At 47.9% G+C, this 14,525-nt stretch overlaps 2 protein-coding genes across 3 annotated transcripts in view; one reads left to right on the plus strand and one right to left on the minus strand.

Moving 5' to 3' along the window:
- The window catches only part of UBE2R2 (ubiquitin conjugating enzyme E2 R2), a 48,421-nt gene extending 41,801 nt beyond the window's left edge, over positions 1 to 6,620 (plus strand). The window contains exons 4-5 of the mRNA XM_054397235.1: positions 3,321 to 3,455; positions 4,847 to 6,620. Of these exons, the coding sequence (XP_054253210.1) occupies positions 3,321 to 3,455; positions 4,847 to 5,066 (355 nt within the window). The 3' untranslated portion in view covers positions 5,067 to 6,620. The remainder of the gene's footprint in view (positions 1 to 3,320; positions 3,456 to 4,846) is intronic.
- A 5,617-nt stretch (positions 6,621 to 12,237) lies between these two features.
- Positions 12,238 to 14,525, minus strand: part of UBAP2 (ubiquitin associated protein 2) — a 97,887-nt gene continuing 95,599 nt past the window's right edge. For both annotated transcript variants that reach the window (XM_054398092.1, XM_054398091.1), the window contains exons 26-27: positions 13,892 to 14,083; positions 12,238 to 12,362 (exon numbers count right to left, since the gene is read on the minus strand). In XM_054398092.1, coding sequence (XP_054254067.1) covers positions 12,267 to 12,362; positions 13,892 to 14,083 — 288 coding nt within the window. In that variant the 3' untranslated portion in view covers positions 12,238 to 12,266. The remainder of the gene's footprint in view (positions 12,363 to 13,891; positions 14,084 to 14,525) is intronic.

The following is a 14,525-nucleotide window of genomic DNA, read 5'->3' on the forward strand; positions in this document are numbered from 1 at the left end:
AACAATTGAGTTTCATTCTCATTACAAGATACAGCCAATAAAGAACTGATTGGTTACCAGCCTCACCTTATAGTTAGGAAACAGCTTTGTGCAGTAATTAGTTATCACACATTTTGAGTATTTCATCATATACATTTATATACAAAGATTGACATGAAACTCCTCATGGTTCCAGTTCTCTGGTTTCTCTTCTCCTTTACGGTGCTGCAGTTGTTGGTGCTTCTGCTCTTGCAAGTCGTTGGGCTTAAGGGTGACATCTGGGAAGAAAACAGTCCTCAGCTCTGTCAGCAAACAGAAATAAGATTTGTCCTTAACTGCTAGCCTGCTATCAGCATCATCTGTTGGGCTAAGTGTCAACAGAAATGCATCCTGCTGGGTTCCCATCTGGCTTTGACAAGGCTCCAGAGTATCAGACAGGAGGCATCAGGGCACAAGGTGTGAGTGAGGAGCGTGCTTGTAATGAGCTGCATGTATAACTGGGGGCTTCTCTTCAGCTGCTGCAGTTTTGCAGATCCTATTGAGTATTGACCGGTTACTAAGACAGCTATAGATGAAGTATCTGAAGGGGGAATGTTTCTTCAACTTTAACTCCTGTGCTTCCACCACTAAGTGTCAAGCATGCTTATTAATTTTTTTAAAGCACAGCTGGATGAGGCAGGTAAATTAACAGAGTGAAGGAATGCAGCTGTGGTCTTTGGCAGAGAATGCTGCTTTCCTTCTCATATCTTGAGTCCTGTAAAGCTGGGGAAGGACTAAGAGTTGAAGCTCTTTGATCATTTCAGTTTCCCTTTTCCATATCTAGCTCATCTCCCCTCTGCCCTTTGAGATGCACAGGCCAGAACTGAGTACAGTAATCAAGATATTGGTCCATATGTGTCTTGTGAAGATAGGTGATGGCATGTCTCACTATTGCTTTGTTTTAAAACTTTTGGCTGCTGAAGATCTGGACAGCTTCTGCAACCAGCTCACTGCGCTAACATGACTGTCACCACAGCCTACACAAAAACTTTCCTTTATATTGGAGAGTAAAAATGTGTCACAACAAATCTATACCTACCTCTAAAGGTGACTCAGAAGCTAAAATGTGGATAGCAGCTTGTATTTTTCAGAGTATATGGTAGGCTATGCTGGTTGTGAGTACCCAGTCAGCATGTGTAATGCCTTTTTGTGAATTAAATTTGTATCTCTGAGCCTTCTGTTGATACATGAAGAGAAAATTGCACTTAAGAGGTCTGTTTCCTCGTGTCTCTGATGGCTGCTCTCCCCTGCTGGTAAAGGGAGGTAAAGGGATTCTGAAGACAACAGCACTGTAAGCACTTGGAACAACTGTTCCCTAGGGTGAATGATTTAAGAAAGCAGAAGGCAGGCTTGTAATCCCCAGTCTCCATGTGACCATCTTGTGTAAAGCAACATACTAGAACAACATTGCCTTCAAGAAACAGGTCTCTTGACAGGACTGCAGAGGATCTGTCTGTATCCACTGCACTTTCTTTCTGATGCTGAAGATGCTGTCGGTCCCATCTGGCTGTGATGTTGTGTGCTGAGGGCTCCTCCTGTTCACCCTGTTGACCCACAGCATCAGGGTTTAAGTTAGAGCAGACTGACCAGCTCTTTCAGGTATCTGCAGTAATGGAAGTGGTCTAACATGCTAGTTGGGAATGAAGTATGCAGAAAGCTTCTCCTCTAATGGATGGTTGCATTGGTGTATTTAAGTAGCTTTGCACTGTCTTTGGAGTCAGGGGCACCAAAATGGAAATCAGCCTCTCCTCACTGATGAAAGTGTGGTAGAGCAGATTCTGAATCCAGAGACCAATTCCTGTCCTTAGCCTTTCCTAGAATTGGCTCTACAGTAGTATTGCTGGAGCTGACATTCTGGCTTTATAGTGTGTTTATTGAGAATTTATTTAAATTTAAAATTCATTCTTGAGATGAAGTAGAAAATGGTTTATCTTCTGCCCATCGTTCCAGTCTGGCCAGACAGTCTTTTTCCAGAGCTGCTGCTTTCTTTTCTTACTGAATTATATTATTTGGAAAATAAATTGTATAAGACTTTCTTGATAGCTGTGCTGAACAGTCTGGCCAGACACAAGTGTTTAATTTCAAAACCTTTCAAGAACTCAGCATCCGAATGACCAAGCATTTCCTGGAATTGTATTGCAGATATATGATCTGGTAGATGTGCTCAGCATGTGCTGCTCTGAATGAGCCCCTAAATCAGTGCAAGTACAGCTGGGACTGTAGTCTCTGTTAACCAAGTTCAGCAGAGCAGTCACCACGTACTGTTGTATTTCAAGACCTAGGACAGGCCACACAGAAACACATCCTGGCAGGTTTTGAAAGCCTTCTCTCCAGGCAAGCCCGTTCCAGTGGTCTGTCACCCTCACAATAAAGAAGGTTTTTCCCCCCGACGCTGAGGCAGAATTTCTTGTGTTCACAGTTTGTATCTGTTGTCCTTTGTCCTATCACTGGACACCAGAGAAGTCCCTTCTTGACACCCACCCTTTAAACATTTATAAGCACTGATAAGATCCCCTCTCAGCCTTCCCTTCTCCAGACTCAGCAAAACTTAGCTCAGCTCCTGTTGTCTCAACGCAGCTTTGTTACTTTTTCCTCACTCCTGTGCTTGGGGGAAACAGGCAGGGGAACCTGTTTACCATGTGTTAATCTGTTATGCCCATGCTGTGTGCATTGGTGGAGAGGCATGTTTGGAGTTTTATTTGAGGAAGCAGGCAGCCCTGGAGGGGAGCAAGAGGAGCTACCTTAGCCACCTTGAGGTGGCTGGCCTTCTGGCTCTCATCATGGGAGGCAGCTAAGGAGCATTTGTTGCTGCTGTGGTTAGCCTGGCATATTCCCCAGCTGGATGCAATGGCATAAGCTTTGGACCTTACCCGCTCTGTCCTTCAGTTTAAAGCTCCTTTGACTAAGCTCACCAGTCTACTGCCAAAGATACTCTTCCCTCTTCAAGATGAGCATATTCATCCCCTCCCTTAGCAGGTCCTAGTCATCAAAGAACATTCCATTGTCATAAACCCCAAACCCTTTGTGACAGCACCAGCCACTTAGCCAGAAATTAATATTAATTATTAGTCTACATCTAGCTGCCCTCATTCTTCTAACTGGTAAAATGGAGGAAAAGATAACTTGGGTACCAGTGTCTTCCATGTGTACTCCCAGGGCTCTGTATTACCTGTGGTTACCTTTAGCTTAAGGTTTGACTTTAAAAATCTCTGAGTTTGTGGTGCATCACCTAAAGAGGCTGTCAGCATCCAGACTTGGTGAGTGCATCACTTCTGACGCTGCTGTTGTGGTTACCTTTTCAGGACTATTTTACTGAGTGTAATCTCTTTGCTTAATGAGCCCAACACATTCTCTCCTGCCAATGTGGATGCATCTGTCATGTTCAGAAAATGGAGGGACAGTAAAGGAAAAGACAAGGAGTATGCTGAAATCATAAGGTAAGCTTTGCCACCTATGATGCTGTCAGGCTCTGGCTTTGAATTCTGTAAATCAGGCTGCTTTTCAGGATTTGCTTAAACCAGCTTCTTGCTGTGGTTGCTGCTTTGGAAATGAATGTTACCATTTTATTCCAAGTCCACACTCCAGGGTTTTCAGCACACCGAAGCAGTGCAAACTCAGGGAGCAGGAGTGCTGGGCTGATCTGTCTTGAAATTGTTTTCTTCAGGCCTATCTGGCAGGATGTTCTGTGAAACCTGCTGGCTGCCAATAAATCCCAGTCAAAGCTTCTGCTTGTCTTTAAGCACTGGCCTGCATTGCTTGGGATGTGATTCTAAGTGACTGCATCCCACTGAATCTTGTGCTTAATGCACTCATGAATCATCATCTTGTCCCTCCATTTCTAAAGGGTGTCAGCAGGATCTGGCAGGTGTTTGCAGAGCTGGGTGTGGTTATCTGGGAGCACTGTTCAGCTTGACTGTCTCTTATGGGAGCCTTCAGGATTGATCAGGTGCTGTGAGGAGATGACTTAAGCCTGAGCCAAGGCTGCTGTAGTGTAGTGGACAGGCAAACCCAAACTGCAGTGGGACCACTGTCATGCTTGTCTGGGGCAAGACCACATCTGCATTGACTCTGCTAGCTGGATGTGCAGGATATACACCTGGTTGGAGCTGTGCAGAGCAGACAGTCCATGCAGAGAGCCTTGGTGGAATGTTATCTAGGCCCCTTCCAGTTCTTTTGGCTTTATCAGAGCCTAGAGTCTCTGTAAGCAGAATACAGCAGGCTGGCCAGCAGGTGGGTGGCTGGGAGGACAGGCTCCCATTGCTCCTCTTCCTGCTGGGAAGTAACAGAGGCCAGAAACAGTTCATAGCCCAAGTGCTACCAGGAGGCAGCAGCCAGAGCCTGTCCTGGGGTGATGAGAAACACTTGTCCCCTGCCAGCCCCAGGCAGTGCTGGGGTCGTGGCTGTCTTGGGGTGCAGCCATGTGCCCTGCAGTGGGAGCTCAGAGCTGCCAAATGCTTGTGGGAGCTGCAGCTCTAAGCATGCTGGGGTAGAGTCATCAGTGGCAGTGAAATGCCTGGCTATCCCGTCTGTAGGAAATGCAGTGACATTTGCTGTGAGCTCTGGCAGGTCTACAGTGCAGAGTCCAGCAGAATAACTGATTTCATCTGTTGCTGAAAGCATGTGTACTGCAGACACCCATGGAGCACTGCCAAGCCTGGGGCTACAGCAGCTAAGTCTGTTTCTAGTGGTTGCTTGAGATGCGTCAGCCAAACATCAGCACTCTTGACTCTGAGCTGCCAGGAGGGCTGGGGCTGGCTGGGAGGCAGGGAGTTGAGCCCCCTTGCTGCTGGCACACAGCCCTGCTCACACTGCTGTGTCCTCCCCGCAGGAAGCAGGTTTTGGCCACCAACGCTGAGGCAGAGAAGGATGGTGTGAAGGTCCCCACTACGCTGGCAGAGTACTGCATCAAAACTAAAGTGCCTTCCAATGACAACAGTTCAGATTTGCTTTACGACGACTTGTACGATGACGACATTGATGATGAAGATGGGGAGGAGGAGGATGCCGACTGTTCATATGATGATGATTCTGGCAACGAGGAGTCGTGACCTGCTCCCTCAGTGCCCCTGTACTGCCCTGCCATCTCAGGCCAGAAGGGAGCAGTGCTAACCTAGCAGCAGTCCAGCAAAAAAGTGTGTGGGGGGGATTAAAAAAAACTTTTGTCTCCTGCTGTCTCCTGTTGTATGGATCTGTTTGCTCCTTTTTTATGGACCTCCTAGAGACCCTCCACAGAATGTCTGAATTCTTGCATTCTTAACCCTTTCATCACTGTATTATGATTTCTTTTTAAAAAAGAAACTTCCCTTTTCACTTCTCTACAAAACGCTCACAGCAAAGCCAGGTTTGCTCGCGTTTAGATTCTTGAATTAAATACAGTCTTGCATTGAGTTGTTTTAATGTATTTAAAGCTGGAACGAACCCCTTGAAAGCTGGATTTTTTTCAGGAGCTCAAGTGCTGCATTTACTGGGAAGGAAAAAAAATCCACACAAAGCAAATTGGCAAGGTTTAGCTGCTCCATTTACAATAATAGCGTGTGTACCTTCGTTTAGCCTTGTGGTGGTGGCTTTTCCTTTATAAGGTGTGGGGCGGAGAGTGTAAAGCTACTGTGTGTTGAGCTTGATGGGATGTCACTGAAAGGTACAGTATTCCTTTTCAGCCTGCTCAAGTTAAGAAATAGCTGGCCCCTGGAGCTCCAGAGGGCACAGTCAGCTTTGTCTCTGAAAAAGGCTTGTGATATGAACCCTAAAATAAACACTTAACACTTCATGTCTATACAACTGAGCCCTGGGTTGCCTTTTTTTTTTTTTCCCTGCCTTTTTTTTTTATTTCCTGGACTATATTGGGGATGAAAAAGTTCAGTTTAGCTGTGCTGCTGCACTCTTGCAATCTGCTGCTAGCTCCCCCTCTCCTGGGGGAGAAGAGGTGCATATCCTGCTGCCCAATGGACCAGTATTCATTTCAGCAATGGGACAGAGTGATAGCCTCTTCCTGACCCAGTACTTGCTAGCAGCCTTTGCTTCCTGAGCCTTCTGTCTATTGCTTATGTAGGTCACGTCTTGGTAAATGCAGCTCTCTGTGGTCAGCAGAAGTCAGAGCTCCCTTTGCTGTCTGCCTGCGGCTTCCAGTGGCTTGCTGGGGCATGGGGCAAAGGGGAAGGACTCTGGGCACTCCCCTGCCTGCTGGGCTGGGACAGAGGTGAGCATGTAGAGTGCCCTGGAGATGAGTACACAGTGCTTTCAGGCTAGAGAAGGCCAGTACAAGGGTTTGATAAGCTCCTTCACACCATGCTGCAGCTGCTGCACTGAGCTCACCTTCCTGCATGTTTTTGGGAGCTCTTGCCAGAGCTTGGGGCACTCCCTGATGGGTAGGGGGGCAATCCTGCATGCTTGTATCTGCAGAACACTCTTCCTCAGTACCATTGCCTTGTTGCAGTGTGCTGCTGTTGTTTGGCTGTGGTGCAGTGGCCTGAAATCGCCTTTCACATAGTCCTTTTTTCAGCAACCAGCCCTGCCCTCCAGCACTCAGCCCTGGCACCTCCAGGAGCAGATCTTAGATGCTGGCCCTGCTTGGGTGAGACCCTCTAACCCCACAAGTGCTGAAGCAGTTAAATGCCAGAGCCCACAGCTCTTGTCAGGATATGTGGTGGGCTTTCCAGTGGGCTGTCACCAGCTCCAGTCCCTCAAGGAGTGCCTTGGTGGAAGTAAACATTCTGGATCTGCTCCAGTGGTGGTGTCTCAGGGCAAGGAGGGGAATGAGAGTGAGCAAGCTCAGCGTGGTGCCTGGAGATAAGGGAAAGAAAGGCAGCCCTGAGGAAGGTGAGCAAGATAGATGAGGTTTAAAACTGTTTCATCACTGAGTTTTGCTGCAGTTGGGACAATCTCTGCTCTGCGATGTCCCCTGCAGATAGAAGGCAGTCCAGGTGATAACGCCTTGTTCCTCAGCACTCCCTGTAATGATCTGCTCTTCTGCTTGCATGTTACCTGGGGAGACAGCTGGCTGCCTCCTGCAGTCTCCCCACATGGGCTCCATCAGCAACTAACCTAGCCCCTGGTGCTTTTTAGGAGGTTGTAGTGGGACTCCCCTGCACCTAGTGAGGGTTTGGGGCACCCCTCAGCTTCAATCCATCTCTGCAAGCCCAGCAGCAGCAGAACAGACCTCCAGCAGTCTGTGGGACAGGAGCAGTCCAAGGACTGCACTGGACAGAGACACCAGGAGGGCTGCTGGGGGACTGAAGGAGCAGAGTATGGGTAATGCTGGCTGTGCTGAGGACTTGGCTTGAAACGAGGATGCTGCATCTTTCAGGATTTCCCTTGTACTTTTGACCGTCTTCACTGTATGCTCTCCAGTGACCTGTATTTTCAAGTGTGGTGTTGTAAGATGCGTTGTCATCACTTCCGGTACCTTTTTAAAGACAAAAAGCAACTTAGCAACCTATTTTAAGAGCTCCTGCAGTGACCAGGCTAATTTCTCTTCCCCCTTGTCCTGTGCAGTATCACTGCTTGTTGACTTGCTGGTTTCCTTTTTCGAGATTAAAAACTGAAGTAGGAGGGTTGGGTTTTTTTGTTTTGGTTTGGTCTTCTGGAAGCTATGTAAGAGACTGCAGAAATATGTTTACCTGCTCTGTGTATTCTGGTTTTGTTGTTTGGGTTTTTCTCTTAACTCAGCCAATATGAGAGTTTACATTTGCAGCTACAACACCCTTCAAGTACAGTTTTCCAACCCTTCTGAAACCAGTAGGGTACACAATATTTCTTAGTAGTTTTCTTAGCTAAAATCCAAAAAGTTTTCCTTTTTTTCCCTCCTTTCTTCAGTATAATTTCCCATAAAGAATTAACTGATGCATTTTTGTGTTGTCTTCCCCTTCAGTAGTTATGTTTTGTCTTTTCTGCACCTCTGTCTACTAATAAAAATGTGAAATGAAAATATCCCTGTACTGTTACTTCCCTGTACTGTTACAGTTAATTGAGCTGGTTGGTTTGCATGGGTTACTTAAAGCTTTGAGTAACAGCTGCTTGCAAGTCGAGTGCTGTTCCCTGTGTCTGTACATACACATGCATATCTGTAAGGCTACGAGAAAATAAAACTGCTGTTTGACAGCAGCCTGCCTCAGCCCAAGACTAAAGAACAAACGGATTTGGACTTTGCTGTTAGATTTAGTTTTTCTACTTCAAGATGGGGAAGACCAGCAGGATTATGATTTATGGTCTCAGCTGACTGCAGTAAGGACTCACGACTAGGAGTGGAGCTGCTGCAGCTGCCAGGATCCTGCGGTGCTGCTCTTGTCAGGAGTACAACACTCCTGTAATTATCAGAGGAGGCGGTAGAGGGGTGCTTGCCGGCTGGGGCAGGGTGCTTTGATGTCACACAGAAGCCTGGCAGGTAACTTGAGGTCTCAGAATCACAGAAAAGTTCAGGTTGGAAAAGACCCTTGGGATCACTAAGTGCTACCGCTAACCCTACTCTGCAACCCTAAACAGTATCTCCAAGCACCACATCCAAACAATCTTTAAATACACCCAGAGTTGCTGACTCAACGACCTCCCTGGGCAGCACATTCCAATGCTTGACCACTCTTTCCTTGAAAAAGATTTTTTTCCTAATGTCCAGTCTAAACCTACCCAGTTGTAGCTTGAGGCTGTTCCCTCTTGTTCTATCACTAATTACCTGTGAGAAGAGACCAGCACCAGCCTCTTCACCACATCCTTTCAGGTGGTTGTAGACAGCAATGAGGTCTCCTCTCAGTCGCCTCTTTTTCAGACTAAACAGTCCCAGCTCCTTCAGTTGCTCTTCATAAGATTTACTCTCCAGGTTCCTCACAGCTTCATTGCCCTCCTCTGCACTCTCTCCAGCACCTCCACATCTCTCTTGTATTGAGGTGCCCAAAACTGGACACAATACTTGAGCTGTGAGCCTCGCCAGAGCTGAGTACAAGGGGCAACCACCTCCCTACTCCTGCTGGACACAGCGTTTCTGATATAGGCCAGGATGCTGTTGGCTTTCTTGGCCACCTGGGCACACTGCTTGCTCATATTCAGTTGCTTCTTGGTTAGAATTCCCCCCAGATCCCTTTCTGCCAGCTTTCCAGCCACGCTTCCCCAAACCTGTAGCATTGCTTTGGGTTGTTGTGACCCAAGTGCAGGACCTGCCATTCGGCCTTGTTGCAGCTCATCCCTGTCAGCCCTTCAAAGTGTTTAGCACTGCCTGGCCCATGCTGCTCGCTGCAAGCTCAAGTATGGGAAAGGTCTTGGATTTTTGCAGTGCCTTGATGCTGTGGGCAAGCAAAAATCAGTAGGGTGACTGTACAGGAGCTGCACTTGCTACCATTTGCAGCACAGCAACTGCTGCATCAAATGTGGGTGTAGTTTGAGTGCTTCTACTTCACAGATGGGCTGAAGGAAGGGTGATAGCATTTCAGAGGTGTATTATTGAAGGACCCTCAATATTGGAAAAGGGGACAGAGAAGAACGGTGCTATCTGGGCCTTTTGACTGGCATCAAGCTTGCTTACAGTTCTGTCCTGGATCCTACGGCACCTGGCTGCCCAGAGCTGCCAGTAGCTTCTTCATCCAGCAGGTGTGGACCAAACTCTCGAGCCTGCCCTGGGTAAATCCTGTTGCCACTTGCAGATTGGTGTGTTTCCCCCCCCCCCCCCCCCCCCCCCGCCTTTTACTGATGGACAACTGCAGCTGAGCAGCCTTGGCTCTACCATCAACCTGTGGGACAGGGAATTAGGAAATTGCTACAGAAAAGTCCTCCTGAAAGTGACTGTAGGGAAACAGGAAAGGTTCTGTTTAGTCTGGGCAGAAGAGGAGTGAGTTGCTGACTGCAGAGTGCTGCTGGAGGCAGGACCCCACAGCAGCTGGGAACATGCTGGAGCTGCCTTTGCTGTCTGGTGCTAGGGAAGAGGATGGTTCCAGAGAGCAGCAGTTGTGGAAGCGCTGCCCATCTGTGTTCACAGCCACATCTGAGGATGGAAGCTGTGCAGCCAGGGGCAACAGAGAAGCACTGGCTGAAGTCCTTAAGAGGGAGTCTCCCTTGAAGCTGCTCTGCAATACACCTAAGGCTGGCACTGACTCTCACATGCTGCTTGTCACTTCCAACTGCTCTGTACCCTGGCACAAGTGAGGCCTACAGCTGTGGGGCAGCAGTGATTTCTACACACAAGACACTAAGTGAGGGAAAAGAGCTCTTGGGGGGTGGTCATGTTTCGAAGAACAGCTCCTGCAAGGCAGCAGCTCTGTGGGCAAACGCATAAACCCTCTCTGTTCAGCTGCTGATGCAGTTCCTATAGGAGCTGGCAATCAGGCTCAAGCTTGCAGAAATACTTGTGCTCTCCTTCAGACTCCAAAGGTTGTGTCTGTGAGAGAGCAGCTGTGAAGGGCCTGCAGCAGCTGCTGCTGAAGTTTCACCAGTATCAAAACCTGAGCTAGGGCAAAGGAATGTCACTGCAATTCACATTGTGCTGCTTAGGGGTAGGGTGGGGTGACAATTCTTCCAAGCCAGCTGGCTCTCACAGGACTTCAGTGACCTTAAGAAAGCAAAGTGGTTCTCATGATAAAAACAGGTGTTGGTTTGTTTTTTTCTTTTTCTTGTGCGTCTTGAAATAGAATTGGAAAGTGCAAGAAAGCCCCAAGCTGGACAGATACAGCTTCCCACTGACTCACCTTGTCTGCTGTGCAGGGCCAGGATACACCTCAGGCAGAAGCACCCCATCAGGAGCCCTCATAACTGACCTTCCTGCTGGTGGAGTCCATGGACCTCATGGGCAAAGCAAAAGAAAGCAGTGCTGCTGCAGCTGTGTGCTCCCTCCTTACCTATCCCAGCTGCTTGGCAGGGACTCATAGAGCATGATGCTGGAGAACACCAAATGTAGAGACTTGACGCTTATGGCAGGAGTCAGGGTGCTGCCGAGGATCTCACCCCCAGTGCAGGTGCCACTGAGCTCTCAGCACTGAGGTGCAGTCACCTTCGTCATGTTATTCAGCATCCCCCCAGTCCCATATGCTGCTCTTACCCTCCTATCGCAGCATTTGTTGCAGAAGCAGGTGGAAAGGGACAGGCTATGAGAGCAAAACTGTTCCTGAAGCCTTTGAAAATGCAGACAAACACCAGTTATATGCTCAGATCTTTATTAGGTGGAGGAAGGACTATAAAGAAATGAAATTCATAAACATTCACTGCACTGGTGCAGGACAAGAAGGATCAAGAGTTGCCTCCAGCATCTTTGCTTTAAAAACAGTGTAAAGGGACTGGTGAAGTTACATCCAGTAGCTCTGGCTTTCCTGGCCAAGGTGGCTCAGGGCAAAAAGAGGTACAAGACACAGCTTACACTTTAAGAAACCGCTACATAGTTTTTGCCTCTAATGATGCAAAGGAGGTTCCAGGAAACACTGAGCTGTCCAAAGTGTCTTGCTAGAGAAACAAAAAACAAAACAAAAACCAGCAAAACCAAACAAACTAGCAAAAAAGAATCCCCATATTTATTATTTGAAGATTGAAACATCAAAAGGTGGTCTGCAGCTCAGGGCCACAGTGACCAAATTGCCCAGGAGAGCTCATTTTCCACAGAAGAGAGGGGAAAGATGAAAGGGGAATGCCCCAAAAACCATTCTTTTCCTTTTTCCCCCTCTATTTAAAATAACAACTATATTGGGGGCTGAGGGCAGAAATCAAACCAACAGGGCAGATCTTGATTTTTTTTTTTTTTTTTTTTTTGAGAGGTTTGGCCTCCATATTTGCCTGAACTTAGAACTGCATTAAGTAAATTGCTTCCAGCTCCAAAAAAATGGTGGTTTGCCTCTGACAGAGTTATAAAGCCCATAGAGCTTAAACAAGGAAGTATGTCCTGGCTTAGATGGAAAATGAATAATTAGTTTTCCTACAAAGAAAATAAAACAGTGTCAAGATGCAGAAAACCACATTTAGGCTCTATTACATTTACAAATACATACATAAATATATTACATACAAGAGCAACTCAAAGAGGAAGCAGGTGAGTCACACAGAGGATGGATGGATGGATGGATGGCTGGCTGGCTGCAGTTCTCCCCGCACAGGCGTTTGGCTGAGCAGTTACTTCTAACAATTCCAGGAATGGGCTTCGGCAATTTTTTTTCTTCTTTTGGTTTGGTTTGTTGGTTTTTTTTGTTTTTTTTTTTTTTTTTTTTTTAACTTTCTAATATCTTTTAGTTGGTTTGTTTTCCTCCTCCTCTCCTTTCATTCTCTTCCCTCTCTCTCTGGTTTCAGATTCAGTTTGTCCAGTATGGAGAAGTGCCATAGGTGGTTTTGGTAGCCTGAGACTTTTGCTGCAAGGTGCTGGGTTGGTTGCGTTGGCCAGATCCACCCTAGAAATTGGAAACCAAGGAGATATGGGCATCAGCTGCCATAATATCACTGCTCCCAGGAAGATGAGCCCATCTTGAATGCCACCAGAAGAGCTGCCATGCCTGGGAACAGTCTTGGCACCTGCCAAGCGCAGCGATGCTCCCCCTGAATGGATCCATTTCTGCTCTGCAACATCTCCGCATCTTGCAATTCAGGATGAGTATCCATAGAGACACCCCAGCAGGAGTGTGAGGACACCATAGCACCACCCTCCCACCTAAGACAGGTTCAGGCACAAGGAGGGAAAGGAGCAGGACTGGGGACAGCAAAGGAGCTCTCTCAAGGTGAAGAGAGGTGGTGCACCAGCCAACGATGTCACACATTTGGAGAGAGAAGTTATTCCTATTTCTGGACCCTAAGGCAGAACACCTTTTTCCAGGGAACTTTTACAGTGAGGAAAAGAAACTCCTGCACTGATGAAACAAAATCAGAGCCGACATGCAACCTGCAAGGGGACAATTGATTTTTTTCCCCCCTACAGTCAAAAGAACAATTGCTCACGTCCTGCTCTCCTGCTGCAGCCAGTGGACAGCATCATCTGCCTTGGCTTCACACCTCAAGCCTCTCTCTCCACACCCTGCAGCATGATGGCCTCTTCACAAAATCACAGGAACCTCTCGAGGTATTCTTGTCCAACCCCTCTGGCTCAAGCAGCATCACCCAGAGCAAGTTGCTGAGCACCATGTCCAGAGAGCTCCAAGGATGGAGATTCCACAATCTCCCTGGGCAACCCATGCCAGTGCTCGGTCACCATCTCAATAGAAAAGTGTTTCTTGATATTCAAAGGGAACCTCCTGTGTTTGTTTGTGCCCATTGCTTCTGGTCCTGTCACTGGATACCACTGAAAAGAACATGGCTCTGTCGTCTTTACATCCTCCCTTCAGGTGTTTACATACATTGACAAGATCCCCCTTGGCCTTCTCTTTATCAGGCTGAACCTATCCAGCTCTCTCACACTTCTCTCACAGGAGGGATGATCCAATCCCTTCATCATCTTTGTAGCCCCTCTTGGGCTGTTCCCAGTATATCCATGTCTTTCCTCTACTGAGAGCCCAGGATTAGACACAGGGATTAGTTGTGGCCTCACGAACAGAGGGGAAGGATCAGCTCCCCCAGCCTGCTGTCAATACTGTGTCTAATGCAGCCCAGGACACTGTTGTCCTGCTTTTGTGGCAAGGGCATGTTGCTGGCTTTGTGCCACCAGGGCCTTTTCAACAAAGCCACTTTGGGCCCCAGCATATACTGGTGTGTGGGGTTGTTCCTCCCCAGGGGCAGGCCTTGGAACTTCCCCTTGCTGAGCTTCATGAGGTTCCCTCTCCAAGCTGGTCAACAGCAGCAAAACTGTCAGTTTGCAATCATTGTCAAGACCCTTTCCCAATGAACACAGGAAAAAAACAGAAGAATGCAAAACCCCCTAGAGACCGTGATGGGATATGAGGGATTTGTTCTGCCCTCAGGCATGCTACAGAGGCAGAAGGGGCCAACTCACCTGCCCATCTTGCTGAAGATGGTGATGCAGCATTTGGGAATGAGGCTGCTGATGCGCAGGCAGAATATGGAGAAATGGAGCTGGAGCATAACCTGGAGCAGCACCAGGGTTCAGCGGCCCAGCTGATCCGAGTGCAGAGGGCAGGCTGAAAGGAGGCGGTGTGCCAGCATGGAATCCCTGCTTGTCGAATGTCTGCATGGGAGATGAGTGGGACAGTGTCAGAGACTGGTGTGAGCAGCTCTACGGCAAACAAAGAACAAGAGTGACTCAGTTAGGTTGGAACGGACCTCCAAGATCATCTACTCCAACCTCTCTGCCATGGGCTGGGATGCTTCTCAACCAGACTTGGCTGCTCAAGGCCTCATCTAACCTGTCCTTAAACACCCACATGGAGGAGGCATCCACAACCTCCCTGGGCAGCCTATTCCAGAGTCTCACCACCCTTGTACTGAAGAATTCTTCCTAAAATCCAGTCTGAACCTACTTTCCCTCAGCTTAAAACCATTCCCTCTTGGCCTATCGCTAGACACCCTTATGAAAAGTTCTTCTCCAGCCTTCCTGTAGGATCCCTTCAGGTACTGGAAGGCAGCTATAAAGTCCCCCTGGAGTCTTCTCTTCTCTAGGATGAACAGCC

Source organism: Indicator indicator, chromosome Z (genome assembly GCF_027791375.1).
Source record: "Indicator indicator isolate 239-I01 chromosome Z, UM_Iind_1.1, whole genome shotgun sequence".
Taxonomy (NCBI): domain Eukaryota; kingdom Metazoa; phylum Chordata; class Aves; order Piciformes; family Indicatoridae; genus Indicator; species Indicator indicator.